Consider the following 27322-nt stretch of genomic DNA (forward strand, 5'->3'; position numbering starts at 1 on the left):
TCAGGGAGTTTCCAGGTCTGAGAGGCAATGCCTCAGACTGAAGGCGTCAGCACTTATCTCTCCAGGCCCTGAGCAGAACGAGAATCAGTGCTCTGCTGGTCACAGCAGAAAGCACTGCATGAATGCTGGGGCTGCAGGGGGTGGTGGGGGGGCTAGCGGGGAGCTCATGCAGCATCCAACAGCCACAGCTCAGCCTGAAGGCCTCTGTGCTGTCCAGCCCCCTCTCCCCTGTCCGCACACACAGTGTTCCCTTCATCCAGCCTTCAGCTCTATCACATGGCAGAGCCCCAGGTCACCACCTGGTCTCCAGCCCTGACCCGGGGCACCCCCAGCCCTACCAATGATCCCCTTCTAACTCTGATCCTGACCTTGACCTATTCGCTACTGCAGCCTTGACCTTGAGCTTTCTCCCTCACTCAGTCCTGACCCTGGGAGTCACAGTCAGGGCTGCGGACCATGCCTGAGCGTGTGGAGGCAAAGGAGATAAAAAAGCTCTAAAGACACGAAAAGTTGGTAGGGGGAGACAAAACTCCCTCCTGGCTGCCTTCTCCCAGCTTGCTAGGGGTTGGCGGCACACAGAGGAGTCACTGGCATGGAGTAAGAGGAACAGATGTCAGCAGCAAACCCACTCCCACTGTACATGGGCTCCCATACCAGCCCCGAGGGGCTGCAGGGCAAGGCTATCCACTCTCCCCTCCTTGGAAGCACAAGTCCAGGACAGGCTCAGGACTAGCATAGACCAAATGGGACTCCCACCTTCACCACGAACTAGCTTTAGGGCCTGGCATGTTACTCATTCTTTGTCTCCTTTATCTGTACACGGGGTTCAAGTGCCCACCTTGATGGTAAGGCCACTGTGACGTCTGTATCTGATCATGCATGCAAGGTGTTGCAGAGCATCTGATGCAGAATTCACTCCCAGTGAACATCAGCTGGTGTGACTGGTAAGGGCTGAGCCACTGGGGCAGACAGGTATTGAGACTAGAGTCAGGAGCTCCCTTTTCCATCCTAGGCTGGTGAGAGGCCCTTCCCACTAGGACCAAACCACCAATTTTCTTTCTTTTTTTTTTTTTTGAGATGGAGTCTCACTCTGCCGCCCAGGCTGGAGTGCAGTGGTGCAATCTCAGCTCACCGCAACCTCCACCTCCTGGGTTCAACCGATTCTCCTGTCTCAGCCTCCCGAGTAGCTGGGATTACAAGCGCCCACCACTACGCCCGGCAAATTTTGTATTTTTAGTAGAGACGGGGTTTCACCATGTTGGCCAGGCTGGTCTCAAACTCCTGACCTCTGGTGGTCCGCCCGCCTCGGCCTCCGAAAGTGCTGGGATTACAGCTGTGAGCCACCATGCCCGTCACCAAACCACCAATTTTCAAGGCCTCAGCAGAGTGTCTCCCCCATTGTGGATGCCAGGCACACCCAATGTGGGGCAAGGGGAATGTGTGTCCTTTGTCTCCTGGGGAAGGGGAGGAGCTGGGCTCATGGTGGGGGAGACCAGCACCACTCTGTACCTCCTTTCCACAAGCCCAGCACAAGATGGGTGTGTGGGAACATGTGCCAAGGGAAGTCAGGCTTCTATGCCAGAGTAAAGGCACATGGCATCCTCAGACATGAAGGAGGTAAAGGCTGGCAGAAACCAGCCCTCCCTGGAGCCTCTTGGAGACCCGAGGAGAGTGACTGGGGGGAGGGTAGAAGAGGGAGTTGGAAGGGCCCCAACAGGCAGGAGCAAGATACCTATCTATCTGCTGCCAGACCCCAGGGGATGCTCCCCAAGGCTCTAGCTGCCAGGGACATCCCAAAGGGACTGTGGCCCATGAGGAGCAGAGGTCTCAGGCTAGAGAGCAGTAGGATTCCCAGCACGGCCTTGCCGCCCCAGCCTTTCCTGGGACCTGGCTGTACATTTCCCCACCTGCAGCCCTAGAAGTTCTGGATATAAACCCAGTGTCTCCTTGGCTGTAAATACGATCCCACAGTGCCCTTTCAGATTTTTAAGAGTAAAATGTTCAACAGTGGCAAGAGAAGGGAAGGAGGACGGAAATGAAGAGGACTGAGATGCACCAGGCAGGGGATCAGCCTCCTTTGGCCCAGCTGCTGCTTGCTTCCATAGGAAGGCCTGAGGGGGACCAGAGGTGCAGGGCTCACCTCCCCAACACCTGGGGACACTCAGGGCTGCTAGGGCCATCCTGGGTGCCCTCCAGAGCACCAGTCTAACTCTTTCAAGACCTCATTCCTACCTGCCCGGCTCATGGGGAAGACGTGGCCACGGCCTGCCAGAGTCAGGGCCCAGGAGTCAAGTGGCCTTCATCTCCACCCGCAGATACGGAAGCGAAGGGAAGTACAAATGTGTGCAGCCCCGTGTCTTGGAATCTACTCTGAATTCCTTACACGGGGAAGGTCTTTGGGATTTACGCCAAATTAAGGACAATTAATTTTCCTCCCTCAATTATCACGCCCTCAGTGGCTCTGTCCTTGGCTCAGATCATCCCTCAGGCACTGCCGCCAGAGCCTAAAACCAGAATGTGTGGAGAGCTGTCCATAAAACAGCGGGACACAAAAGCCAGTCACCTGTGCCAACTAGGCTTCTAGGCAGCACTCGGAAGTCTGCCATTCTGCCACCCGGGAAGGGAAGTGGGTCTTACAGGAGGGCTCCAGCCCCTCAGGAGCGACTCGCTGCTGCCTCTTCCTTCTCTCCCACCCAGGCGCCCCCGAACATTCAACTCAGCCAAGTACAGCAGCCCTTTCCTGACGCCCACCATGCGCCTGGCCTGGCTGAGCACTGGGCATCCTGGTGTAAACTGATCTATCAGCCAAACTGGCACACTTAACGCCTTCCCCCACGGGCACCCGCAGGAGCTGGGTCTACCGCGGCCTCAACATTCAGGCTGAGGACCTGGGCAACTCCTCAGCTGATGTCACATGATCACTCCAAACCCATCAACAACTGGGAACACTGAGACCCAGGTATGAGGGACAGTAAGATTTATGGAGCATTTACTAAGTTCCAGGTACTATGTTAAAATGCTTCACAAAATGACTTAAATCTTTACCAAACCCTTATGAGGCACATGGGCAACCAGGGGCTTAGAGAGATCTAGACATCTAGACACCTGCCCAAGGTCACACAGCTAAATCGGAGGTGGGGCTGGGAGGAGACCGGGTGGTAGGCGCCCAACCCGAGCGCTCTAGGAATGAACACCCCGCGCGAGAGAGGGCCGGCAGCCCTCCCCCACACCATGCCTCGGCCGGCAGGGCTCAGGCTCCACTGCAGAGCCCCGCACACGCGCCGCGGCGTTTGCATTTACCGCAAAGCGAACCCCAGGGTCCCCCACATATGGACAGTCGCAGGCACGCACCCACGTTCCCACCCCGGGATGCACCAGTCACGCTGAGTCCCCTCAAATCGCCTCCTGTTGGCGCCGAAGGGGAGGAAAGGCCCCTCCCCGCTCCAGGCCAGCCGGTAGCCATGGCGACGGTGGAGCGGCGGGCGCCGCGGCGGAAGGGCTGCGTGTGCCCGAGTCCGTGCAGGCGCGCGCGTCCGCTGTCCGCCCCGGCACCGCCCTTCCCGCCCCCGCCTGGGTGGAGCCTCTGCGCCCCTTCCCAGGCCCCGGCTCCTCAGCTCCAGGGAATCCTCCCACTAGGCTTTCCCGCTTCACAGACGCGGCCCTCCCCTCCACCCCCAACCAGGTGCCCTGCACAGTGCGGGGAGGGGCCATCTGCCTCCGCAACCTCAGCGCCGGGGGCGTCCGCAGTACGCGTCTCAGGGCCATGGCCTGATAAGAGGGTCCCCTGAAAGGAAGAAGAAGCCCATGGGGACTTTAGGGGCCTTCAGAGGTACCCAGGAGCCCGAGTCTCCACATCGTTTGCGGAGTCTACCTGCAAGCATAGGCAGCATGCACACACATTCCCTAGGGTCTCCCCGGCTCGCGCAGATATGTGTGCAACGTGGGGAGTGTGCACGTGTGTGTGAATGCCTCCTGCACCTAACTGCGCTGGCCTTTATCCACTGCAGCAAGGAGACCTGTCCCCTTCCGTGGAGAGGTTTGGTTGCCCCATGGGCAGAAGACGATGACAAGCCCTAGCGAGGGGAGGGTCAGGGGTCGATGGTGGGAATCCAAGGTTCAGAGGTGGATGAGCGCTTGGCTAACCTCCCACAGCAGTGTTGGAGCTGATCGGTTTGACTCCACAGCTCACTTGCTATCTTGGTGGCTTCCTGGAGGAGGGAGATTCAAGAACAGGAAACACATGAGCATGGGAGGCAGAAAGCTTTCCAGGGAGGAGGGGAAAACTGCCTTTGTAAAGGCTGTTGTGGGGGAAGGTGGTGTGATGACAGTACCAAGGCGAGTCTGGTGGGAGCTGGGGCATGTGTTGGGGTCCTGACAGATGAGCCTAAGATGGGAGTGGAGGCTGCTGAGGCCCCCTACAAAGTACACACAGGTCTCTTTGTCCGGCTCAGCCTTGGACGCCTGAGGGTGAGTCTCTGGGCCAGAGGGAGGGGGCTGCACCAGGGAAGCCGACAGATGGAGACGCCTTGCAGGGTCCTGGGGCAGGCAGCACCGTCTGTCAGTATGACCTTTTCACCCATGTTTACCCAGCTTCGTGGCGTCTCCGTGCAAATGCAGGCACGCACCCACACACACAGACACAGGCTCCCTGGGGTGGCACCGTCTGTGAGCCTGACTGCCTCCCTAAGCTTGAGTGTTGAGCCTGGCCTCACCCTGCCTCTCAATACACACACTGTAGAAACATGGACAGCCAGGAACCCACAGAAATATACATGGAGAAACAGACAGGTGTAAAAATAGAAACCGACATGTGCATGTGGAGGGGCACCTGCAGTGACTAGCACCTGTGGAAACAGGCGCATGCAAGCAGATCCAGAGGCGGTGCACACAGAGACACGCAAACACACATGTGGAGACATGCAGAGCCAGACACACCTATGCCAAAACACGTGTGCCTGGAGACACATGCAGGGACGAGACACATGAAGGAACCTCGTAGGTGGCAGGGCTGCTGGCTCCCCCTGCCCTTCAGCCGCTCCACAGAAGCCAAGGCCACCCTCCAGCGGCTCCATCCTCAGCAGGGCCAGGGCCAGATGCCTTCCAAAAGTCGAAGGCTGCCAGATCTGCACGCTCCCACACTCTCCCAGAGAGCCCAGCCCCACCCCCAGGCTTCCAGGCAGTAAGGGGGGCCTGGGGAGCCTTGGGCCCATCTCCCTTCTCAGCTTTGAGTCTCGATTTTCAGCTGTTTTTCCAAGAGCAAACTCCCACCTCTTCCAGCACTCAGATTTCATCAAACTTGGCATCTTAAAAGCCTGTTTTGTTTTTCAATCTGAGCTGTTTGGGGCCTGCTGGCAGGCACGGCCTCCCCCTCCCAGTCATCCCCCCCTTCCTCGGGTTTCCCTGGCACCCCACATCGCCCTGCTCAACCTGGTTGAGGCCTCCCCACCACATGAACCCAGGGGCCATGCCTTGCACATACACCCGACCCACACTGCAGTTCCAGACTCGGGCCCACAATGGACTCTCCTTCAGTGGTTCCCCAACCTCAGTCCTACTCCAGGGAGACTCTTGTCATCCGTTCACTCCCTAGGTTCGGGCCCTGCTTCCAGTCACTATAGACACTGATAGCCTCTCTCTCACTTCTCAGCCCTGCTGTCTCCCAACACCAAAGCCAACAATGGCTCCACAGAACTAACTGTGAAGGACACATGCTGGGCCTCTCGGCAGCACCCCGCCCTGCTGACCACTCCTCCTCCTTCGCACACTTTTTTCTCTTGGCCTTCTTGGCCTCACACACTCCTGGTTTCCCTCCAGTCTCTCAGGAACCTCCTCCCAACATGAAGAGTCGGTTCCTGGGGCTCCTTCTGTCCTGGCTCTGGCTCCCTGAGATTTGCTGTTTCTCAGCCTGCAAGATTCCAACTCCAGATGTCCCCCGGAGTGCCAGGCAAATGTGTACAAGGCCTCTTTGACACCTCCCCGGATGCCTGCGCATACCTGGCTCTACAGATTTCTAACTGGACTCACCAACTCACCTCCCCAAACCTGGTCCTCCTGTAGTACGTGAATCTTAGAAATGGCACCCCCACCTACCCAGCCCCAGAGCCAGGAACCTGGAGCCTTGCACCTCCCCAATCGTACAGATAGCCAGGCAGGCCTCTACTCTTTCTAATCTTATTTTTTTTTTTTGAGATGGAGTCTCGCTTGGTCGCCTAGGCTGGAGTGCAGTGGCGCCATCTCATATCACTGCAACCTCTGCTTCCTGGGTTCAAGCAATTCTTATGCCTCAGCCTCCAGAGTAGCTGGGATTATAGGCTCCTGCCACCACACCCAGCTAATTTTTAGTTTTAGTAGAGACGGGGTTTCACTATGTTGTCCAGGCTGGTCTTGAACTCCCAGCCTCAAGTGATCTGCCCACCTTGGCCTCCCAAAGTGCTGGGATTATAGGCATGATCCACCATGCCCGGCCTCTTTCTAACCTTCTAGTGATCTGCTCCCCTATCTTCCTCTAACCATACCCAGATTTGCGCCAATGCCATCACTCACCTGGACTGCAACAACCTGTCATTGGTTTCCTTCCAGCCCCCACTATGCACCCACACGGACCTTTCTGAAGCTTAAGTTTGATCACGTCATTCCTCTGATTAAAATTTGGCCAGAAGCAGTGGCTCATGCCTGTAATCCCAGCACTCTGGGAGGCCAAGACGGCGAATCACTTGAGGTCAGGAGTTCAAGACCAGCCTGGCCAACGTGTTTTCGTGAAACCCCATCTCTACTAAAAATACAAAAAATTAGCCAGGCGTGGTGGTGCATGCCTGTAATCCCAAGCTATTTGGGAGGCTGAGACATGAGAATTGCTTCAACCCAGGAGGCAGAGGTTGCAGTGAGTCGAGATCACGCCACTGCACTCCAGCCTGGGTGGCGGAGCGAGACTCCATCTCAAAAAAGTCCTCTCAGGGCCAGGCGTGGTGGCTCACGCCTATAATCCCAGCACTTTGGGAGGCTGAGGCGGGTGGATCATGAGGTCAGGAGGTCGAGACCATCCTGGTTAACACGGTGAAACCCCATCTCTACTAAAAATACAAAAAATTAGTCAGGTGTGGTGGCGCGTGCCTATAGTCCCAGCTGCTCGGAAGGCTGAGGCAGGAGAATCATCTGAAGCCGGGAGGCGGAAGTTGCAGTGAGCCGAGATTGTGCCACTGCACTCCAGTCTGGGCGACAGAGTCACACACCATCTCAAAAAAAAAAAAAAAAAAAGTACTCTCTCCCCAGCAAGCAAACCAGTAGGAGGGAGCACCTTACCAAGGATGGAGAATGTGCACGCACAGGGCCTTTGGGCATTTAAACCGCCATCCTGGTGAGCCTGTTCCCAGAGCCATTGGATCCACCGTGGTCATGAGGCTAGGGAACACGTACAGTGGGCCTTACAGGTACTTGTGACTATAGGGGCAGGGGGGCAGGCTGGGCACAGGGGAAGTGTCCAGTGTCCATGGCTAACAGAAGAGACAGGAGTACCACCTACTAAACAGGAGCACCCATTCGGAAGGGAATCCACTTGGGTGCTTCAAGGCAGATCACAGCTAATAAAAACAGGAGAACTTACTTAATGTCTCTCCCATCTGCATCCCTGGGGCCTAGAACCTCCAGGAAATGGATGTAGAACCTCATGTCTGCGTGGATCTGAAATCTACCGTGGTCATGGGGGTGTAAGGACAGGTCACAGAGGACCACAGCAGCTGGACCAGGGGTATACAGGTCATGCCTCAGTTGCTGAGGGGTAGAAGCTGGCTTGGGTTCCAGGTTCTGGGGCCACTTCTACATCCTCTATGCTGCAAATCAGGTAGGTGACAGCCCCAGCTTCTGCCAAAGCAGACTGTTACCCCAGACACACATGTAGACAATAGAAAGGGATCACATCTTGCCACTTGGGAAGCCATCTTGTGCCTGCAATAGCCCTTTACCCAACTCCCCAGCCATTAAAGTCAGGCCTGGGCCAAGTCATTCCACCGTGGGTGGAAGGAATATACAGGTTTGGAGCAGGGAAGGAGGTGGAGCAGGGAGAGATGACTCCTTGAGAAAACACACATGCACCCATCTTGCAAATGTAAGCTCCCTCACCAGCTCTGCTCCAGTTCCAGCCCAGCCCAGGATACCTCAGGACAGGGTCATATGTCTATCATTGGCCCTCTGTCTCTAGGGCTATTTCCAAAAGGACTGTGTTGGGGAGTGGTCAGGGGGTATATCAAAAGGTCCTTCATCATCCTACGAGCCCCAAAGCCAGCCAGGATCAGAGCTCCTGCAGAACCCAGAGGTCCAAGCCCAGTACAGCACTGATTAGCCCCCACCCTGGTCACTACTTCATGTGCCTGACAGCCTTTCCCCAGAGCCTGCTCCAAGGCTGGCAACACCAGGCACTCCATTGAGACACCTGGATTCCCTGGCCCGCATGGCATAGGTGGTATGGTCCTGGCTGGACACTGAGGCCGGGTGGGAACAGACAGAAGGGAATGTGGGCTTGGTGGGGTAGGGGAGGGAGAGGAAAGGGTCCCAATACCTCCTGCAGGCAGGTCTGGGCAGGATCCCTATCTGGTGCACCCCACCTCCTGGCCTGGCTACAGAGGAGCTGCTGAGGTCGACCACCACAGGTGCTGAGAACAGCTCAGCCAGACCATTCTGGCCACATCCAACTCTGTCGAACTTCCTGGCTGACCAACAGCTCCAAACAGGGATCCTGCGGGGTCCCAGAGACAATGAGCCCAGACACAGCATCTCTGACCTCCTGCCAGTGCCAGACTGACCCCACCACACTTCAGCTCGGGCTGCTTGCTGCCCACTCCTGCTGCTGCCCACACAGCTTGTAAGGCACACACCACCTGCTGTCCACTCCCACCCCCACACACTCCCGAGGCACACCTACACACACAGCCTGCTGCACATCACCTGCTGTACACACCACACACATGCACATGCATTGTCTGACATCCACACACATACACTATGTGCTGCATGTACAAGCACACAGCCTGCTGCACACCACCTGCTGTACACACCACACACATGGCCTGCTGCACAAATATAGTGCCTGTTGCGCATGCACATGTGCATGTACACACACACTGCCTGCTGCACACACATACGCTGCCTGATGCATACACAGTCTGCTGCACACCACCTGCTGTACACACCACACAGCCTGCTATATGCACACACATGCACTGCCCACTGCATACCACCTATTGTACACACACACGCACACACACTGCCTGCGGCACATGTACATACACACACCGCCTGCTGCACACCATCTGCTGTACATACCATGCACACTGCTTGCTGTACACCCCTGCAAACTACCCGCTGCGCACACAAACACTGCCTGATACATACACAGCCTGCTACACACCACCTGCTGGACACACACATAAACACACTGCCTGACACATACACACAGCTTGCTACACACCACCTGCTGTACACACACGCACACACACACAGCCTGATACATACATAGCCTGCTACACACCACCTGCTGCACACCCCACAAACTACTTGCTGCACATAAACATGCATACACACACCACACACTGCCTGATAAACACACTGCCTGCTGCACACCACCTGCTGTACAAACACACACACAGAGCCTGATACATACACAGCCTGCTGCACACCACCTGCCGTACACCACACAAACTACTCGCTGCATGCTGCACATAAACACACACCACACACCGCCAGATACGTACACACACTGCCTGCGGCACACCACCTGCTGTACACACACACACACAGCCTGCTGCACACAGTCTACTGCACACCTACTGCATACCCTTGCTGCACATAAACACACACTGCCTGATATAAACACAGGTAGCCTGCCGCACGGCACACTGCACACATATACTGCCTGATACAAACACACACACTGCCTACTGCCCACATACTGCGTGATGCATATGCCTTGCTGTATACATGGCCCATAAGGTACTCACTACCTGCTTACACACCACACCCACGCACTGCCTGATGCACACACGTGCACACAAACACTGCACGCTGCATACACAGCCCATAAAGCATGCAGTACCTCCTGCACACACTGCCCCTTCCCCACTGCCTGATGCTAACGTGTGCACCGACTACTGCACACCCCATTCTGTGCACACAGCTTGCAAGGCAGCACCCCTGCTATATACACTGCACCACACACTTCACACACACACTGCCTTAAACATGGCACACAGGGCACCCACACCACACAAACAGTGCACGTTATCTGCCCTATCAATGACCCCAAGACAAATAATGCTACCTGTACTCAGAACCCTTGGAGCTAGGCCCCCCAGGACAAGTCCAAAACAGCTCATCTCTGCTCCACAGCCTCTTTCTTCTCCCACCTCCTTGTCCCACCCAGAACCTACCCAAAGTCATCAGTGCCCTCCCCACGCCACTGAATGTCTGGCGGCCTCCTGGGCTTTCCCGGCCAGTCCTTCCAGGCCTGAAATCTGCGGCCCCAGGTGAATCCATGACTTACAGACTGAGCTCCAAGACCTTCACTGCCCCCCAAACCTCCTGGAGGGAAAGGCCAGGAATCCAGGCCTGCCTCCCTCCCCTCCCCCAAGGCTCCCCCTCCCTGGTGAGGGAAAATGTCAGATTCCCTGTCTCAGTGGCAGCAGCGGGCGGGTTGGAGGGGGAGTGGCGGGTTGGAGGGGGAGTGATTCTGCCGCCGCCTCAAGAGTGCCGAGCGAGAAGAGCTTTTCCTGCCATTACCCGGCGAGGGAGAGGCTGGCGCGCTAATGGCTTCAATTACCACTCAGACAGGAACGCTGGGCGGCGGGCCCCACGCTCATCACAGCCAGGACGGGCTCACCCCGGCCAGCTTGTGCTGGGCACCCCCACCTCGTATGCAGTCCTGGCGGGGGTGTCAAGGGGAGGCCACACTGGGAATGACAATCCTGCTCAGATGCGAGGCAAAGGGCATGGCTGTGGGGGATTTGGGGGTGGGCACTCCCACGGGCTGTGGTGGGAGTAGCCCTGGAGCCACAGCAGTTGGGCCTGGTGTGACATGAGGCAAAGGCAGAGGGCACAGAACAGACTGCAGGCCTGGGCTCCTTTTTGGGGGCACACTGATCTTCACCTGAGCCAGTTCACCCCAGACAGCCCTCAGCCACTCTCCAAGGAGACCAGCTCACAGGGAGAGCTGTGTGCAACTCAGGAAGGACTCTTACTTCCCAGACCCCAACTAGCTCCATCCCCTCCCCAGCCCTCCTCGGACCCTGTGGTGGCCTCCCAAGAATGGCCCTGGCTCCTGCCGGCCCCACCCCAGAGCTCCAGTCCAGCCATCCTTTCACCCAGTTCCTGCAGGCACCCAGCTTTCCTGACCCTCCTAGGAGGGAGGGGAGGGGTGGGGTGAGGCGGGGCAGGGGGCGGGTGTTCACCCGCTGGGCTGCTTCCCTCTGGCCCTCCTGCAGCATGCCTTTCTGTCAAGCCCAATGCTGGTCAAGGTTATACAGACCAGCAGGATAAGTCAGCGTTTTGTCTTCCTGGTGCTGTGTTTCAGAAGCAGGAGGGGCTCACTCAGGCCCACAGCTCCACACCCTTCCCCGGAGCAGGGACAGGGTCTGGGTACTTGCGCCACACTCTCCCCAGCCTCATCAGACACTTCTCACACCCCAGAAGCACAAACATATACTGCTGGCCCCTGGTAGAGAAACCAAATGGAGGCACCTCCTGCAGGTCCTCTTTTTTTTTCTTTTTTTTTTTTTGAGATGGAGTCTCCTGTCGCCCAGGCTGGAGTGCAGTGGCACAATCTCAGCTCACTGCAACCTCCTCCTCCTGGGTTCAAGCAATTCTCCTGCCTCAGCCTCCCAAGTAGTTGGGACTACAGGCGTGCACCACCACGCCCAGTTAATTTTGTATTTTTTGGTAGAGATGGGGTTTTGCCATGTTGGCCAGGCTGGTCTCGAATTCCTGACCTCAAGTGATGTGCAGGCCTCTGCCTCTCAAAGTGCTGGGATTACAGGCGTGAGCCACCACACCCAGCCCCTCCTGTCAGTCTAAAGTCGGTCCTCCTCACCCCAGGCCTGAAAGACCACCTCCATCCTCCTCAACTCTTTGAAAGGTAAGGCTGCCCAGGGCAGTGGCAGAGGTAAGAGGGCTCCTGACACAGGACCTGGGGCTTAGGCGCTTTTGAAGGACTCCTCTTTCAGTACTAACAAGGAGGCCCTGTTCCTCAATCTGAGAGCCTGAAAAGAAGCCCTCTGGGGCCTCTGGTCCTTCAGCCACCTCCCAAATGCCAGGGCAGGGCAGATGGCTCCCTGCTAGGACAGATGCCAATAGGAGGACTGGGCAGCATTGAAATACTTGCCCCCAGGTCACGAGTGGGGAAACAGGTCAGGAGTGGCAGGGAGGAGCCTGAGAATACTCAGCAATCAGTGATGCTGGCTCAGGGCCTGTTCTCTGAGTTCCTATTGCACAGGTAAGTCCCCCCCGTGGCAGCAGGCAGTGGGGCTGCACCACCTGGATGACGCCAGGCAGCACGGGGTCCAACCACCTTCAGCTCACATGGTGAGGCCTCAAGATGTACAGCTTCCAGCCCCACAGCAACCACCACCACACTCCTGGGAAGCGCTTCATACACAGCATTCAATCTTCCAAACCAGCTTGGGTGGTAGCCATTATATCCATTTACAGATGGAGCAAATGAGGGTCAGAGGCATAGTTACTAACCCAAAGACACACGAGAAGTGAGTGGTCCAGAGTCTTAACCACTGCCCTCTATGGCTCCTCTAAGCTTGTAGAGCCCACGGACTCATACGAGACACAGATGCAAAAGAGTAACCGACACTGGGCGCAGTGGCTCATGCCTGTAATCCCAGCACTTTGGGAGGCCAAGGCGGGTGAGGTCAGGAGTTCGAGACCAGCCTGGCCAACATGGTGAAACCCCGTCTCTACTAAAAATACAAACATTAGCTGGGCGTGGTGGCACCTGCCAGTAGTCCCAGCTACTTGGGAGGCTGAGGCAGGAGAATCACTTGAACCTGGGAGGTGGAGGTTGCAGTGAGCCGAGATCTCGCCACTGCACTCCAGCCTGGCAACAGAGTGAGACTCTGTCTCAAAAAAAAACTAAAAAACCCCCCAAAACCAAACAACAACAACAACAAAAAGAGTAACTGAACGGAGATGTGTGTGTGAACAGATAAAGCCACAGCATAAAAATGGCCAATGTGAAAAGATGTTCAGCTGTTCTTGTAATCAAAGAAATGCAAATTAAATTGAGATGCCATTTTTTGCCTATTAACTTGGCAAAAAATATTTTTTTGATGATATTTCCCAACAGTGGGGAAGATGTGCAGGAAAGAGGCCCTCTTCTGCCCTGCTTGGCAGGAGTATGAACTGACACAATCTTCTGGAAATATCGAAAGGCTTAAAAATGCATGTGCCCTTTGACTCAGCAATTCCACTTCCACGAACCTAGAATAAGGGAATAATCAGGAAGGTGAACACATCCATCTGCAACGACGTGTATGGCACCTTATTTATAGAAACAAAAAAACTGAGAACATATGTGTCCAACAATAAGGGAAAGGCTAAATAAACTAGGGTACTTCCATGTGACAGCTTACCCATAGCCATTAAGGATAATGATACAGGCCGGACATGGCGGCTCACGCTTGTAATCCCAGCACTTTGGGAGGCCAAGGTGGGCGGATCACGAGGTCAGGAGTTCCAGACCAGCCTGTTCAATATGGTGAAACCCTGTCTTTACTAAAAATACAAAAATTAGCCAGGAGTGGTGGTGCGTGCCTGTAGTCCCAGCTACTCGGGAGGCTGAGCCAGGAGAATCGTTTGAACCCCGGAGGCAGAGGTTGCAGTGAGCCAAGATGGCACCACGGCACTCCAGGCTGGGCGACAGAGCGAGACTCCGTCTCAAAAAAAAAAAAAAAAAAAAAGAATGATACAGAAGAATATTTAGTGGCAAGGAAGATGTTAGCCATATGTTGTTTTTTTTTAAAGCAGTCTATAAATCATCAGACAGTATGTGGTCCCATTTCTGTTCACACACACACACATATATGTATGCACAGAAAATGGGCCACGAGTAAATCACCAAATGTTATTACTAGAGGTAGACTGAGATATTTTAATTTTTTCCCCTGTGCTATTCTATACTTTTCAATTTTTCAAAAAGGAACAGGTATCGACATCACATTCTTAAAAAGAAAGCAACAATCGGCCTGGGTGCGGTGGCTCACACCTGTAATCCCAGCATTTTGGGAGGCTGAGGCAGGCGGATCATCTGAGGTCAGGAGTTCAAGACCAGCCTGGCCAACATGGTGAAACTCCATCTCTACTAATAATACAAAATTAGCTGGGCATGGTGGCGCATGCCTGTAATCCCAGCTACTTGGGAGGCTGAGGCAGGAGAATCGCTTGAACCCGGGCGGCAGAGGTTGCAGTGAGCTGAGATCACACCATTGCACTCCAGCCTGGGCAACAAGACTGAGACTGCATCTCAAAAAAAAAAAAAAAAAAAAAAAAAAGAAAGAAAGAAAAAAAAAGCAAGCAACAATCGATGCTATATTTTGAAAACATAAACACATTCAGACTGATGAATCAGTTGTGGCTGGGGTCTCATCATCTCACCCCCGCCTTGTTTGTGGCTTCCTATGTCCCTAGGAGAGTGTTCATTTCTCAGCCAGATCCTGTGTAATCTGCCCTCCAAACCTCTCCAGATTCATGCTGAATTGCTTTCTCCTTCTTCCCGTGCTCTCTAGCTCCCCCTCTGCCCTCCAGAAAACCCAAATTGAACTACTCAGAGCTCTCTGAAAGCTCCATCCTCTCTTGCTTCTGGGCCTGGGCAGCTGCCTAGCTGCCAACTGCCATCCCCAACTCCCACCTGTCCTCAAGACTTGGCTTAGACACAGCTTCCTCCTCCTCGGTGCTCAGAGGACTTCAAGGTGGTCCAGGGAGTGTTTGTGAATGAATGGAGAAGCCACCAAATGAGAGAAGACACTAAAATCTGCGGACAGAGCCCCAGCCCTCAGCTCACAGGGGCAACAAGGAACACATCTGCCTGACACCTACGGCCAGGCTGGCTCCACATGGAAATCCGGTTCACTGCCAAACAGCCACAGCCATAACCACGTAACCCAAGGGATACACAGCTGCAGCTCCACACCTCAAGTCAGACCCGAGACCCCACCCAAGCAACGACCCGGCTCAGCAGGAGAATACAAAGGCATCATGCCCCACATGGCTGGCCTCAGCATAAGCCGCACAATCCAGGCCAGATCCAATGACTATCCCTGTCCACCACTGACTTTCACCGACCCCAAGGTGGCCAGTCCTCCTTTCTGCCAAATGCACATGGGCCCAGGACAGGATCAGGGCTGGCTGGCTCTTCCCACACCTCAGCCCAGCAGCCCACCGTGCCACGTCTCCCTAGCACGTACCTTCAAGCACTGAGAGCTTGGCACTAGTGTTGATCTCGCCCAGGCTGTTAGTAGCTGTACACTCATAGATGGCTTCATCTCGCTGCACCCGCAATGGCTGGATCCGAAGCACTGACCCTGCCCCATCATCAAACTCAATGACCTGTCAGAGGACAGACATGGGGTCACAGCCTACTCAGGACACAGGAGCCTGCTCAGGGTCAGTCGTCCTCCCACCTCCAAAAGGTCCATGAGGAGGGAGACTGAAAGGAGAGAATGTGGGCAGACCCTGAGCCCTGTTGACCCCTTCCCACCACAGACACACCTCGAAGCGCTGGGAACTGACTTTCTTCCCCTTCTTCATCCATGTGATGCGCGGCTTGGGTTCTCCTGTGGCTTGGCACACGAAGGAGGCTACCCCTCCCGACAGCCCAGTCTGGTCCTCAGGGACTTTAATGAAGACAGGTTTGCCTGGAAGAGATGGAGACACCAAGTCACCACAGCACAGTCACTACAGGAATGGCCAGTGAGGCAGGTGGCAGTCATGGGGGCAGAGAGAAAGACCTACAAAGAAAATAAGGACACCTCACCTTTATGTAGTGCTTAGTATGTGCCAGGCACTGTTCAGAGAGTTTAACATTTTTTAACTCTGTTAAGCATATGAAGTGGGTGCTACAACTGTTTCTGTTTCTAGAGGCCCAGAGAGGTTAAGGGATTTGTCCAATATGACACAGCTGGTAAGTGTACATCCGAACCCAAGTGTTCCAAGTCTGGAGTTCACACTACCACTGCACCCTTCTGTTGCCCGCTCCACATCAATTCCAACCTCCAGGAAAAAGGCGTGCTGGAGTGCTGCTGGGAAGAGCTCCAGCTCTCCCTGAGAGTTGTCCCTCCCCCTGCTCTCCATCTCAGTGATGGCACCACCATCCACCCCGGGGCTCCGGCCAGGAACCGTGACTCCTCCCTCTCTCCCAGCCCCCACATACCAGCAGCAGTCCCAAAGGCCTAGACAGTCCAGTTCCTAAGTCTCTCTGGATGTCTTCCCAGGTGAATGCTTTCCTGTAAATCTGCCTCTCCCATCCCTCCCCCACTGACTTAGTTATTGCCTTCTGACAGTCTTCTCAAGGTGTCCACAGGGAGGCAGAGGGAGGAGAAGAAAGGTAGGGGCTCAGACATGGCGCTGCCGCACCCTCATCACCTCAGTACACATACCAGGGCCAGTCCACAGCCCCTATCCCTAAGAATTCCACCACCTAGGGTCATGAACCCAGAGAAGCCCAACCCATTTGCTATAGTCTTGTAGCAATAGCTCGTTAATCTTGACAGCTGATCCGTTTCCTATTAATCAGGCCAATGAACAGCTCCAAAAAGGGCTAGTGCTGTGAGAAATGACCTTTCAGACCACCTCTTTGGTCCCCAGGAGCCCAGGCCTAGCCTGGTCCCTGGCACAGAAACGTGTGCAATGATGACAATCCTTTGCCAAGCACCCACTCTGCACCAGGTTATCTTTAGTCCTTCATTGCTATTATCCCCAGTTTACAGGCTCAGAGGGGTCAAGTCACTTGTCCAAGATCACATGCCAGTGAGGGGCACATCTGGGACCTGAATTCAGGCATGTTTGACTGTAAAACACCTGGTACAAAACAGTTCACACAAGATTGTCAGGGACCTTGACAAGAACAGAGTCAGTGGAGTGGTGGGTGGGGGCCAAAGCCAGACCAAAGAAGGCCAAAGAATGACTGGGAGGCGATGAGGGAGAGAGGGAAGTACAGGTGACTATACAGCCAGCAGCTGGAAAGGATGAGGCAGGAAGGGAAGTTTGTGAATTTTTTTTCTTTTATTCTTGAAGACAGATATGAAAGGCAATGTTTAAATACTGATGGGAGCCAGCAGAGAGGGAGAAGGTGTTGATCCAGCAGAGAAGGGACGGCAGATGGGGCAGAGTCTCCAAGGAGGAGAGGGTCTATGGGAGCGGGGTAGGGAGTGGCAGCTGCAGGTACCAACAGAGAAGGAACTTTTGAGAACTCCAGGGGCCAGGGGCTCTGGGGGTTTTATGTAATTATTATGCAAATCACTCACCATCTCTGAGCCTCTTTTTTCCCATCTCCAAAACAGTGACACAGGATTCTGTCATAGATGGAATGAGATGTCTGTGGTGAGCCTTCCATGAGGGAAGCCATCACTCGTACCAGCATTATCAGTCTTACAGCAATCCCATAAGGTAGGTGGTATTATTATCCCCATTTAAGAGGTGGGGAAATAGAGGCTTAGAGGGTGAAATGACTGGCAAGTCAGAGGGATGCAGGCATGGAGCCAGGCTTTGATCCAGCCTTCTCACTCCTAAGCTCACCTACAGCCTTCCCTGGGGGGAGACCTTGGGACTATGTTCTTAGAGTGCCTAGTGCAGGCTCGGGCAGCCAGCTGAGAGAGGCTGTAGGGACCAGAAAGACAAGGAGACACCACAGAAGGTCCAGAACCCCCCAGCGTGCCTTGCCCTTCCCCTGAATGCCCTTTGAAGGAGGCTCCAGGCTCTCCCAACTGCAGCTGTCTGCAAAGTTGGCCTCTGTTGCTCCTTCCAGACAGGCTCTCTCAGACACGACTCTCCTGCTCAGGCTCCACTGGGGGTGTCTCCTGTCCCCCACCCCCATACCATGCACTCTTCCCCCACACTTGAAGCCCTCCACAAAGCAGCTCAGGGTTCTCCACCTGTGCTGCCATACCCTAGTCCAGATTCCACCTTCCCTTGACTGGCACTCCACTGGCCTAACACGTGGGAGCCCCTGCCTCCAGGCCTGCCCCATGCCTCCCGTCTGTTCTCTACTCAGCGTCCAGAGTGAGGTGACAGACTCTCCCGACACCCCGCCCTATCAAAACCCTCCAAAGGCCTCCCAAATCACTCTCAAAACACCTGTTATGGCAGACAAAGCCACGGGGTTTGACCGAATTGCTCTCCCCAGAGCCCCAGCTTTGGCTCCTCTAAAGAAGCAATGTCATGTTCCCTGCAGCCACAGGGCCTTTGCATAAGCTGCTGCTTCTGCCAACCTCCTCCATACACTCTAACTTCCATTCATCCTTCTGCTCTCCATTTAAGTATCACTGCCTTCTCTAGTCCCCCCTGCCCCCAACCCATGAGCTCAGTTCTTAGTTTGAAACTCCCGGGTAACTCCCTTGCCTCCCACAGCACTGCTCCTAGCTTATTACCTACCTGCCGAGCTTATAACTTTCACTCACGGTTTATTATGCACACGTGTGAGGTTATTACTTTTCCACATTTTTGGTGTTTGATTAATGGCTGCTTCCCCTCCTAGAACACAACCCTGGGCAGGGCGGATAGCATGCCTGTCTGGTTTCCTGTCCCAGTGTCTGACCCAGTTCCTGGCACCCAGGGGTGGAGAACGAAAGAAGAACCGAACTGAGGAACTGAGGAGGATGAGGACCGCGGCCCCTGCTGCACCAGGGAAGAGAAACCCAGGGAGAAAGTGCCCCTTCAGCTCCTGCCGGGACCTGCAGCGGCAGAAACCGGGGGCTGGAACCTGCTGAACCGGAATGGCCGGGCTGGTGCGCCTGGGGGCGGGGCCTCCGCTCCAAACAAAGAAGGGGAGAGGAGACGCTGGGGAGGAGAGCCAGGTGCGGGTCACCGGCGGCCTAGAAGGAGGAGGGCCCGAGAGCCGTGGGAGGCTGGGCTGTGCCCAAGGCCTGGGGCTATCGAGGAGGCAGAACAACTCCCCTCTCTTGGAGGCTGGAGAGGAGCCTGCACCCTGCCCGCCCACCCTAGAGACTCGGCCAGGCTGGCCCAAGGCAGCCCGGGGGACCAGACAGGCAAGCCCCGCCCCTCAACCAGGCCTCGCCCTCCGATTCCCTCCAATCCACCTCCACCCTCAGGACACAGCATCGGAGACAAGGCGTTGCCCCTTATGTTCAGCAGAGTATCTTTGGGGAGCACAGATCTAACGGCACCTTTCCTCAGCTACCAACGGGCCTGATGTTCCTCTCTCCGCTCCCCTCTGAAATGTGCTCCTCCTAAGCTCTCAGGCTCTTTTCTTTAGTCTTTTTTTTTTTTTTTTGGGGGGGGGGGTCTCACTTTGTCACCGAGGTTGGAGTACAAGTGGCACAATCTCAGCTCACTGTAACCTCCGCCTCCACCTCCTAGGCTCAAGCAATCCTCCCACCTCAGCCTCCCGAGTAGCTGGGACCACAGGTGCACACCACCATGCCTGGCTAATTTTTTGTATTTTTGGTGAAGACAGGGTTTCACCATGTTGCCCAGGCTGGTCTCAAACTCCTGAGCTCTGGCGATCCACCTGCCTTGGCCTCCCAAAGTGTTGGGATTACGGGTGTGAGCCACCACACCCGGCTTCTTTACTCTTTCAACAAGTATTTTTTGAACACCTACTATAGTACAGGCCCAGCACTGTGCAGAGCACACAGCTTGGACCCACCACCCAGGCCACCCTGACAGGCTAGGCCCTCAGACTCCTCCCTGCCTTTGAGTGTGCCCAGCCCAGCCCCTCTCTCATGTCCCACCCAGCCAAGCTGCTGTAGGAGCCTGCTCTGTGTCCCATGGCCTGAGGTGCCCAGGGCTTCCCATCCCAGCACTGACCAGATCCCACAGTGTCAGGTCCCCAGGCAGGCAGCAAACCAAGCTACTTGGACTACTCTGCCCGTGCCTGACCCATAGCTGGTGTTCAGTGAGGGTCTGAACACAACTTCTGAGACTGGGTCAACAGGGTGCCACCAGAGCACACCAGGAGGGCCTTTCTGCCAGTTACCCACCACCACCTGGCCTGACACCCCACGAGAGCGTGCCCCCTCCCTGACACACACAGTGGTCAGGGGCCGCACAGCCCTTTTCAGCACAGCTCCCGGGGTATGGACGGCAACATTCTCGAGCCACCAAGCCCACGCAGGGTGGGAGGAAGTGGCCTAAGAAAGGAGTAAGTGGAATTGGCTGGAGAAACGGGGCTGCAACCACCTCCCAGGGAGGTTGTAGGGGTCCAGCCCCAGGGAGAGTCAAACTGGGCCACCATCAAGGCTCTTCTGTGGAGAGACTGACTGCTATTTTGTGCCTTTCCCATGGAGTACACATACACATGTACACACGGAGGCAGGGCCGTGAGGGCCGGCGAAGGCAGGGCAGGGAGCTTCTGGAGAGACAGATATCCCCGGGTCTGAGCAGCTTAAGCTGGGACTCAGTGAGCTCCTGTGACTGTTCCTGGTACCCCCCTGGAGCCCACTCAGAGACAAGCCTGGTTCCCAGGGACAGAGCAAGAGCCCCAGGTCACGGCCTCAGATAAGGGGAATACACACTAGGTTCCAGGCGCCTCATCCATGTGACCTCAGTTAACCTTTCCAGGTAGAAGTGATTATCCCCATTGTGCAATAGGAAAACAGGCCCAGAGAGAGAAAGCAACGGAATCTGCAGGAAGTCCCACAGGGAGCAGAGTCTAGACAGGCCACCCATAGAACGAGGGAGAGAGCATGACGACAGACGACAGACCCTGTGTGCTCCACAGGCTCTGGGGAGGAGGGAAATGACACAACAGACACACTCCCAGCTCCTCAGCCTCTGCCCACCTCTGTCTACCCACCCGCCACCCACCCCTCCAGCCAGCACGCATCCTGCTCTGAGCTCCTAGGATTCTGGGTAAATGGGCCATAACCAGGGTCTCACTCCCACCTGGTCTTGGGACCCCACCTCTGTCCCATGCTGTCGAGTTCTCAATGTGGCTCTCCCATGAGTTCCACAGAGAAGCCCAGCCACATTCGTGCTTCTTCCCCCCAATCCCACCTCATTATGCAATACCCCCCCATTAGCAAATGTCCATTCACCCTTCAGGGCTCTCCTCTTCCAGGAAGCCTCCCAACTCCTCTCCGAAGATGCTTCTGCCATGGCCTGTGTCAGTACCACCCACCCACACACCCTGTGGTCACTGCTCACAAGGCTGTGCCTCCACACTGCAGGTCTTGCCAGAAGGCAGGCACGCGACACGCACTTGCGATCAGCAAAAACCTCTGCCCTGGCTCAGGATACCTCTGGCCCCACAACCTCACCTCCTGAGAAGCCACGAAGCCTGGCTGGGGAAGCTGCGCTGCAGCAGATCCTACCCCAATGTGTGCCCAAATCTCCACTGGAGCTGCGCGTGCGGCACTGACACTGGGGCCTCTGGGCTAACTCTTGGCAGCTGCTTCTCCACCCGCTTCCCTCCACTCCCCTCAGAGGCCAGGGCCCCCATTCATTTGTCTCGTTAAGAGGCCTATTGAAACACATTTGTCCGCTTCGCGCTTCACTGCCCCAGCTGTCAATTCTCTGGGGTGCCTACCCTATCTTCTGCAGCGGCCCTGTCCGTGTATGGCCACTTGCCCCTGGCTAGTAGTTGCCCAAGCTCAGCCTGAGCCCGGCCTCAGTGCAGGGAGAGATCCAAAAGTGTGTGCAGTGTAAGACAGGCCTGGAAGACAGACCCTGGCTCCTGGGGCTCGGTCACTATGAACCCCAGCCCAGGCTCCTGCCCCATGGCTCTCTGCCTAGGAGAAGGCCTGAGTCCCCCGAACCCCCTACCTGGATAAGGCAGGATTTCAGCTTCTTCAGCTGCTTTCTACCTTCAAGACCTGGTCTTTGGGCTTTGGTTCCTAAGGAATCAGCATGGAGGTTCTTTGCTTTAAAAACTGTTCCGCCTTGCCCCTACCAATTACTACTGGGAATTGGTGAGCCACTGAAAGAAGTCAGCATGGTGGGTGAGTGGGGTGGGTGGGGGGACAGCGAGGGATGAGGTTGATAGAAGCTTGATAATGCAGGGCCTAGAGAAGGGTTACGACCCTGGGGGCCTGGGGGCGGGAGAAAATGAAGGATTCTAAACTGAAGAGTGACATGATGATGTTTTCACCTTGTGACATGACTCTACCTTTGGAATGCAGAATGGATTAGGAAGGAAAAGACTGGAGGCAGGGAAACCGTCAGGAGGCTGTTGCGTGCAAAAGCCCAAGAGCTGAGGGTGGCTTGGATGAAGGCGGTAGAGAGAGAAGTGGATGCATTCCAAAGATATTCAGAAGGTAGAAGCGACGGAGCTTGGTGATGGATTAGATGTGGGATATCACGGAGGGAGGAGGCTGGAGGAGGCCCAGGTTCTGACTTGGGTGACCGGGTGGGTGGTAACGCCTTTCACGGGAGAGAACATGGGAAGACAGCAGGCTGGGGGATGAGAGTGAGGGGTACTGGTTGGGGCGCGTTGGGTCTGAGGCAGAAGAAGGAGGGCAGTTCTTCTCCCAGGATGTGTTATCTGTTGAAGCCCAACTGGGCCATCCTTCCCCTGCCCTAGAGCTCCTGTCTGAAGGCCCTGAAAGTGCCTGGGGTTGGGTCGGCGGGGAGGGCAAGGACAGTACTTCAAGGTCCAAGAGCTGCTGACCACACCTGGACAAGCCTTCACCTTCCTGCCAACCATGGGGGTCACACCTGATAGGGCTTTCTACTCCAACCTGACCCTGCAGGTTCCAGCCCGGCCTGGAGATCCCCTGCCCCACTTCCCCATGTGATTCCTCACCTGTCTTTTTTCCTTGCTCTCACCTGCCCAGCCCTCTCTTTGGTACCTGGTGCTCCCATGACCCTTTGCCCCACCCCTTGGGAATGCCTGCCCCTTCTCGTTTCCCTTCTAGCTCCACCCAGGACCCAGCACTTGAGGACAAAGGGCGGGACCACACCAGTCCCACCCCACTCCAGAATCAGTTCCTGAATAGTTAATGAGCCATTAGGAGAAAGAGCCCTGGTGGGGCAAGGGGAGAGATCTGTGCCCAGAGATACGGAGGCGGGTGGGGGAGCCCTATGGCCTGGTGACCCATGGGCTGACCCCAAGGTTGGCCCTGGATCACCCCTGGGCTCTGGACAGGCTGGGAACGGCCCCTTCCCCCAGGGACCTTGGCTCCGACCTCGCCCCTCCCCCTCAGCCTGCAGATTGGCTAAATCTGCCCTGTGCCCCGCCTCCCACCAGTAACCAAGCAGTGGTAACCATGGTGACGGGGCGGGCTGCGGCCAGTCTCATAGTGCCAGGCAGGGGGAAGGGCAGCAGGAAAGGGACCAAAGTTCGGAGTTGGATCTGGATGGGGACAATTCCACCCCCCTCCAACACAAACACACACAGAGGGGGCGTTGCTCAGCTTCCTGCCGGCCAAACACAATCCTCCCCCCCGTTTCCAGGGCTGAGGAGCTGGGGTGGGGGGGATGCTCCTTTGCCTAGAAGGTCCCCATGAAAGGAGAAGGAGGGGCACAGATCTGCATAGGTGGATCCTGAGGGTCCAGTGTAGGGGAAGAGCTATGGGTGGCTCCGGCTTCTGACCCTCCTTGGGCCTATGGACACACCCCCGTCCTGGGCACACATCCATACGCATGCCCTGCGTGCCACCCCCCATTCCCATGCCAACCCCTGGCTGTAGTTCACACTGCCTTCAGCACAGATCTGCAACAGTGCACACAGTACACGCACATCACACAATCACCACATGAATCGAGGACAGGTCTTGCCCCAGCCCCATAAGACAGGGTCACGATTCGACTGCCCCGCTCTGGTGCCTAAAGATGCTCCTAAGTACCCAGGTATTCCTTAGAAAGAGGCTCTCCAAGCAGTGGGGGCTCTCTAGGACAGAAGGTCTAAAGGGTTTCTGGCCATCCTGTCTCTCCTAGTAGCTGGTCTGTCCCCATCCCACAGTCCCGCTGGGAAGGATGCCACCTTTCAACCTGGGAGATCTGTACCTTGAGGGGTCAGACTTACTGTCACCATGGGCGCCTGCCACCAAACCAAGCATCACCAGTGCAGGCACAAGGGGCACCATCGTCCTCCCTGGGGCTGGCTCAGGGGCCATCCAGGGCTCTAGCTCCACAGCCAGCCACAGCCCAGGACAATCAACCTGTAATGGAGAGAAGGGCAGAGCCAGTTAGCTGGTATTTACTGCTGTCCCTAATGCCCACCCCTGATGCTTCCTGACCCCCAGTCATCCTCACTGACCATCCAGAGCCTAGTTCAACAGAGCCCCCAACTTGGGCTGTGCAATGACCACCTAGACCTTCTGACCCCAGTGACCACCCAAGCTCCTCACTTATTCCCCAGCACCCATAAGGACAGCTCAACAGTCACAGTGGAGGGAGAAAGAGTGCAGGAGGCCTTCAGGCCATTCTCCAAACCTGAGTAGGGGGTACAGGGAGCGGGTAAGACCAGAGAATGTACAGTGTGTTCCATTCCAAACCTTGAGCTTCTAACTCACCCCCATAAGAGGACAGGGAAACAGGGTCAGAGAGACGCTTACGTGGGACAGAGGACAGACAGACAAGACAGTGACAAGGAGAAGTGAAGGGCAAAGCCGACTGACTCTGGAGTCTCCCTGGTAGAATTCTGTTGCCCCTCCACTCCCCAGCAGGGAGGGAGAAGGTGGGAGGCCAGACTCCACAAGCACGCTGAGCACAGGCCCCTGAACACAGGCTTGTTAGCCGAAGACGGGCTCCAGGTATCAAAGGCTTCCAGCCAAAGCCACAACCCATCAGTGCTCGCCAGGACGTGCTCTTGACAAGCTGCTGCTGCCCTGCCTGGCCACCCTCGTCCTACCCAATTCCCATGGCACCTTCCCACTCCACAGAGAAACCACAGGGAGGCCTCAGTGTCCAGGAATGGGGTGTTAGACCCTAGAATTCAAACCTCACACCTCTTCTGCCCTTGCCCCAGAAGCCCGGAGCCAAACAAGTGTAGGGAGAACGGGGTGTGAACCTCAGGGGCTGATGTTTGAGACAGGAAGCTATGCACAAAAAGACTGAGTAGCGTCTGGGACTGGCTGAATGCCTCTAGGCCTTTACTTCCAATGCTCCTGGCCTGAAGTGCCTGCAGGCACCAGGGTGAAGCCTCTAACGTGGCCGCACTATACATGGGAGATACGCTGCTATCACTCCCTGGCCCCACTGGTGAGCTCCCCAGGGTCTCTCTCCCATACCCCTCACCTGGGGGGCACCAGGGGATGTATGGAAGTGCCCACAAGCTCTGATCACACCATGCTCTGGGCAGAGGGGTGAGACGTGGTCAATCCCTCATGAATGCTGTGAAGACACAACAGAGCAGAGTGCATGATGGCGGACACGCCTTGGGGCCCGCAGTGATATGCATGGACTTTGATAGGGGAGTTGTGATCAGATCCAGGTCCCTGCTGACCCACAATGGTAAGAGAATTTGCAAGGTGACAGAGCAGGTGAACAGGAATGGGCAGGGCTCAAAGGTGCTCCAGTCGTTTCTGAAATTTGAACCCTTGTCTCAACTGAGATAATCAAAGGTCATGAGGTCAGAAGGCAGCAGTTGAGCAAAGGTGTTGGACAAAGCAGGTGGGACTGCAAAGTGGGATGGGGCCAAACACAAAGGAAAAGGGTGGGAGTTGTCCCCTGTCCCAGGATCTCACCAAAAATCGGAGACAGGAGCTGAACAACAAAGTAAGAACGTTGAAGGGTGTCCAGCCTTCATTTACACCAGTTCTTCAAGTAAGAACGTTGATAGGTGTCCAGCCCCATTTACACCAAGCTGGGGATGGATCTGCTCCACGATCCCAAAGCTCAGGTGGCTGAGACCACAATGACGCCTGCAAGGCCACACTAGGATGGAGGTCACACATCACTAAGGCCCTGCCTGAGCTTGTACTATGGTGCCACATGCAGCCAACAATGGAGCACCTTCCCAGCAGCCATCAGGTGGTGGACTATGGGTGGCTCTTCCTCCCTGGGCCTGTGGACACATCTGGTATCCTATGCCAGGCCAGGTCATCATGGGGGTATGGTCCCCTGATGGGCCATCCTGGAGCCCGATTGAGACACATGAGTTTATAACTCAACAGTTGTGTTGCACCAAAGGACAGGGCACAGTGGCCTCGTACCGGCATCATGGGGTATAACAATATAATAGTCACAGAGGTTAACTCCCAGCAACAAGCTTTCCAAGCATGCAACCCCTGCCAGGCAGGCTTCATAGGGACATAGGTCCCCAGCATGGGCATATCTCCCTGCTATGAAAATAAAATGCACAGCACCGTCATCACGGGATACAGCTCCCCAGTACAATGAGCAGAGGCTTAATCCCCTGTAGCCACCTTGGTGCAGTAATCATAGCAGTATAACTCCCAGGTGCAGACATCATGGAGGTGTAACCATGTGGTCTAGACATCACGTGGGTGGACACAGAAGGTACAGACATCATGGAGTGCAGCTGCCTGATAAGGACATTACAGGGATGCAACTCCCCATACATTATCAGAGGTGTAACGTGCTGTTACAGACATCATGGTGGGGGCGGAGCTCCCTGGAGAGCCATCATGGGGGTAAAACCCCCAGAATAGACACCCATGTGGTACAAGCCTGGATGAGAGTCTGGCCATGGATGTTGGAGAACCTGGGCCTCAGGTAACCCTACCCCCAACGTGGGGCCTCCAGGAACCCCTGTGTATCTGGGTTAGGGTGCTCAGGACAGTTTGTTCAGATCCAGAAAGTAGAACAGAGAGCTTCTTCCAGTGGTCCATGATGGACACAAGGACACAGATGCCCAGGGAGATGGGGAAACACAACGGACACACACACACACATTCTCAGGCAACTACTCTGGCAGCCACACAGCTGTACGAGCCAGGGCCTCTCCCTCACCAGCTCCTGGCGAGAGCAAGCTGCCTCCCACCCCGAGACTCCGGGCACAGAGCCTGCCCTGGTGTCAGGCGGTTCAGGCCACTCCCAGCTCCAGGGCCTCCCTCATCAGAGCAGAGCAGCCCTGGATCCCCAGGCCTGGCCTCAAGTCTAGACCTTGGCCCTACACCAGCCCCCAGAGTCCCAGGGTCACCTGCGGGGAGAAGGTGGGAGAGGAACAGGGGGCAGGGCTGCTGCTAGCCTGACT

At 55.7% G+C, this 27322-nt stretch overlaps 1 protein-coding gene across 22 annotated transcripts in view; it reads right to left on the bottom strand.

Annotated features, from left to right (window-relative positions):
- The window catches only part of PTPRF (protein tyrosine phosphatase receptor type F), a 93131-nt gene that overhangs the window by 54652 nt on the left and 11157 nt on the right, over positions 1 to 27322 (bottom strand). For 9 of the 22 annotated variants that reach the window (XM_054536510.2, XM_054536500.2, XM_054536570.2 and 6 more), the window contains 3 exons: positions 24188 to 24323; positions 15757 to 15902; positions 15453 to 15594 (listed from right to left, as the gene is read on the bottom strand). In XM_054536510.2, coding sequence (XP_054392485.1) covers positions 15453 to 15594; positions 15757 to 15902; positions 24188 to 24278 — 379 coding nt within the window. In that variant the 5' untranslated portion in view covers positions 24279 to 24323. Of the gene's footprint in view, positions 1 to 15452; positions 15595 to 15756; positions 15903 to 21482; positions 21939 to 24187; positions 24324 to 27322 lie in introns of those variants that run through there. The other 13 variants (XM_054536474.2, XM_054536562.2, XM_054536488.2 and 10 more) reach the window with 9 other exon arrangements.

The sequence above is a fragment of the Pongo abelii genome, chromosome 1, assembly GCF_028885655.2.
Source record: "Pongo abelii isolate AG06213 chromosome 1, NHGRI_mPonAbe1-v2.0_pri, whole genome shotgun sequence".
NCBI classification, from domain to species: Eukaryota; Metazoa; Chordata; class Mammalia; order Primates; family Hominidae; genus Pongo; species Pongo abelii.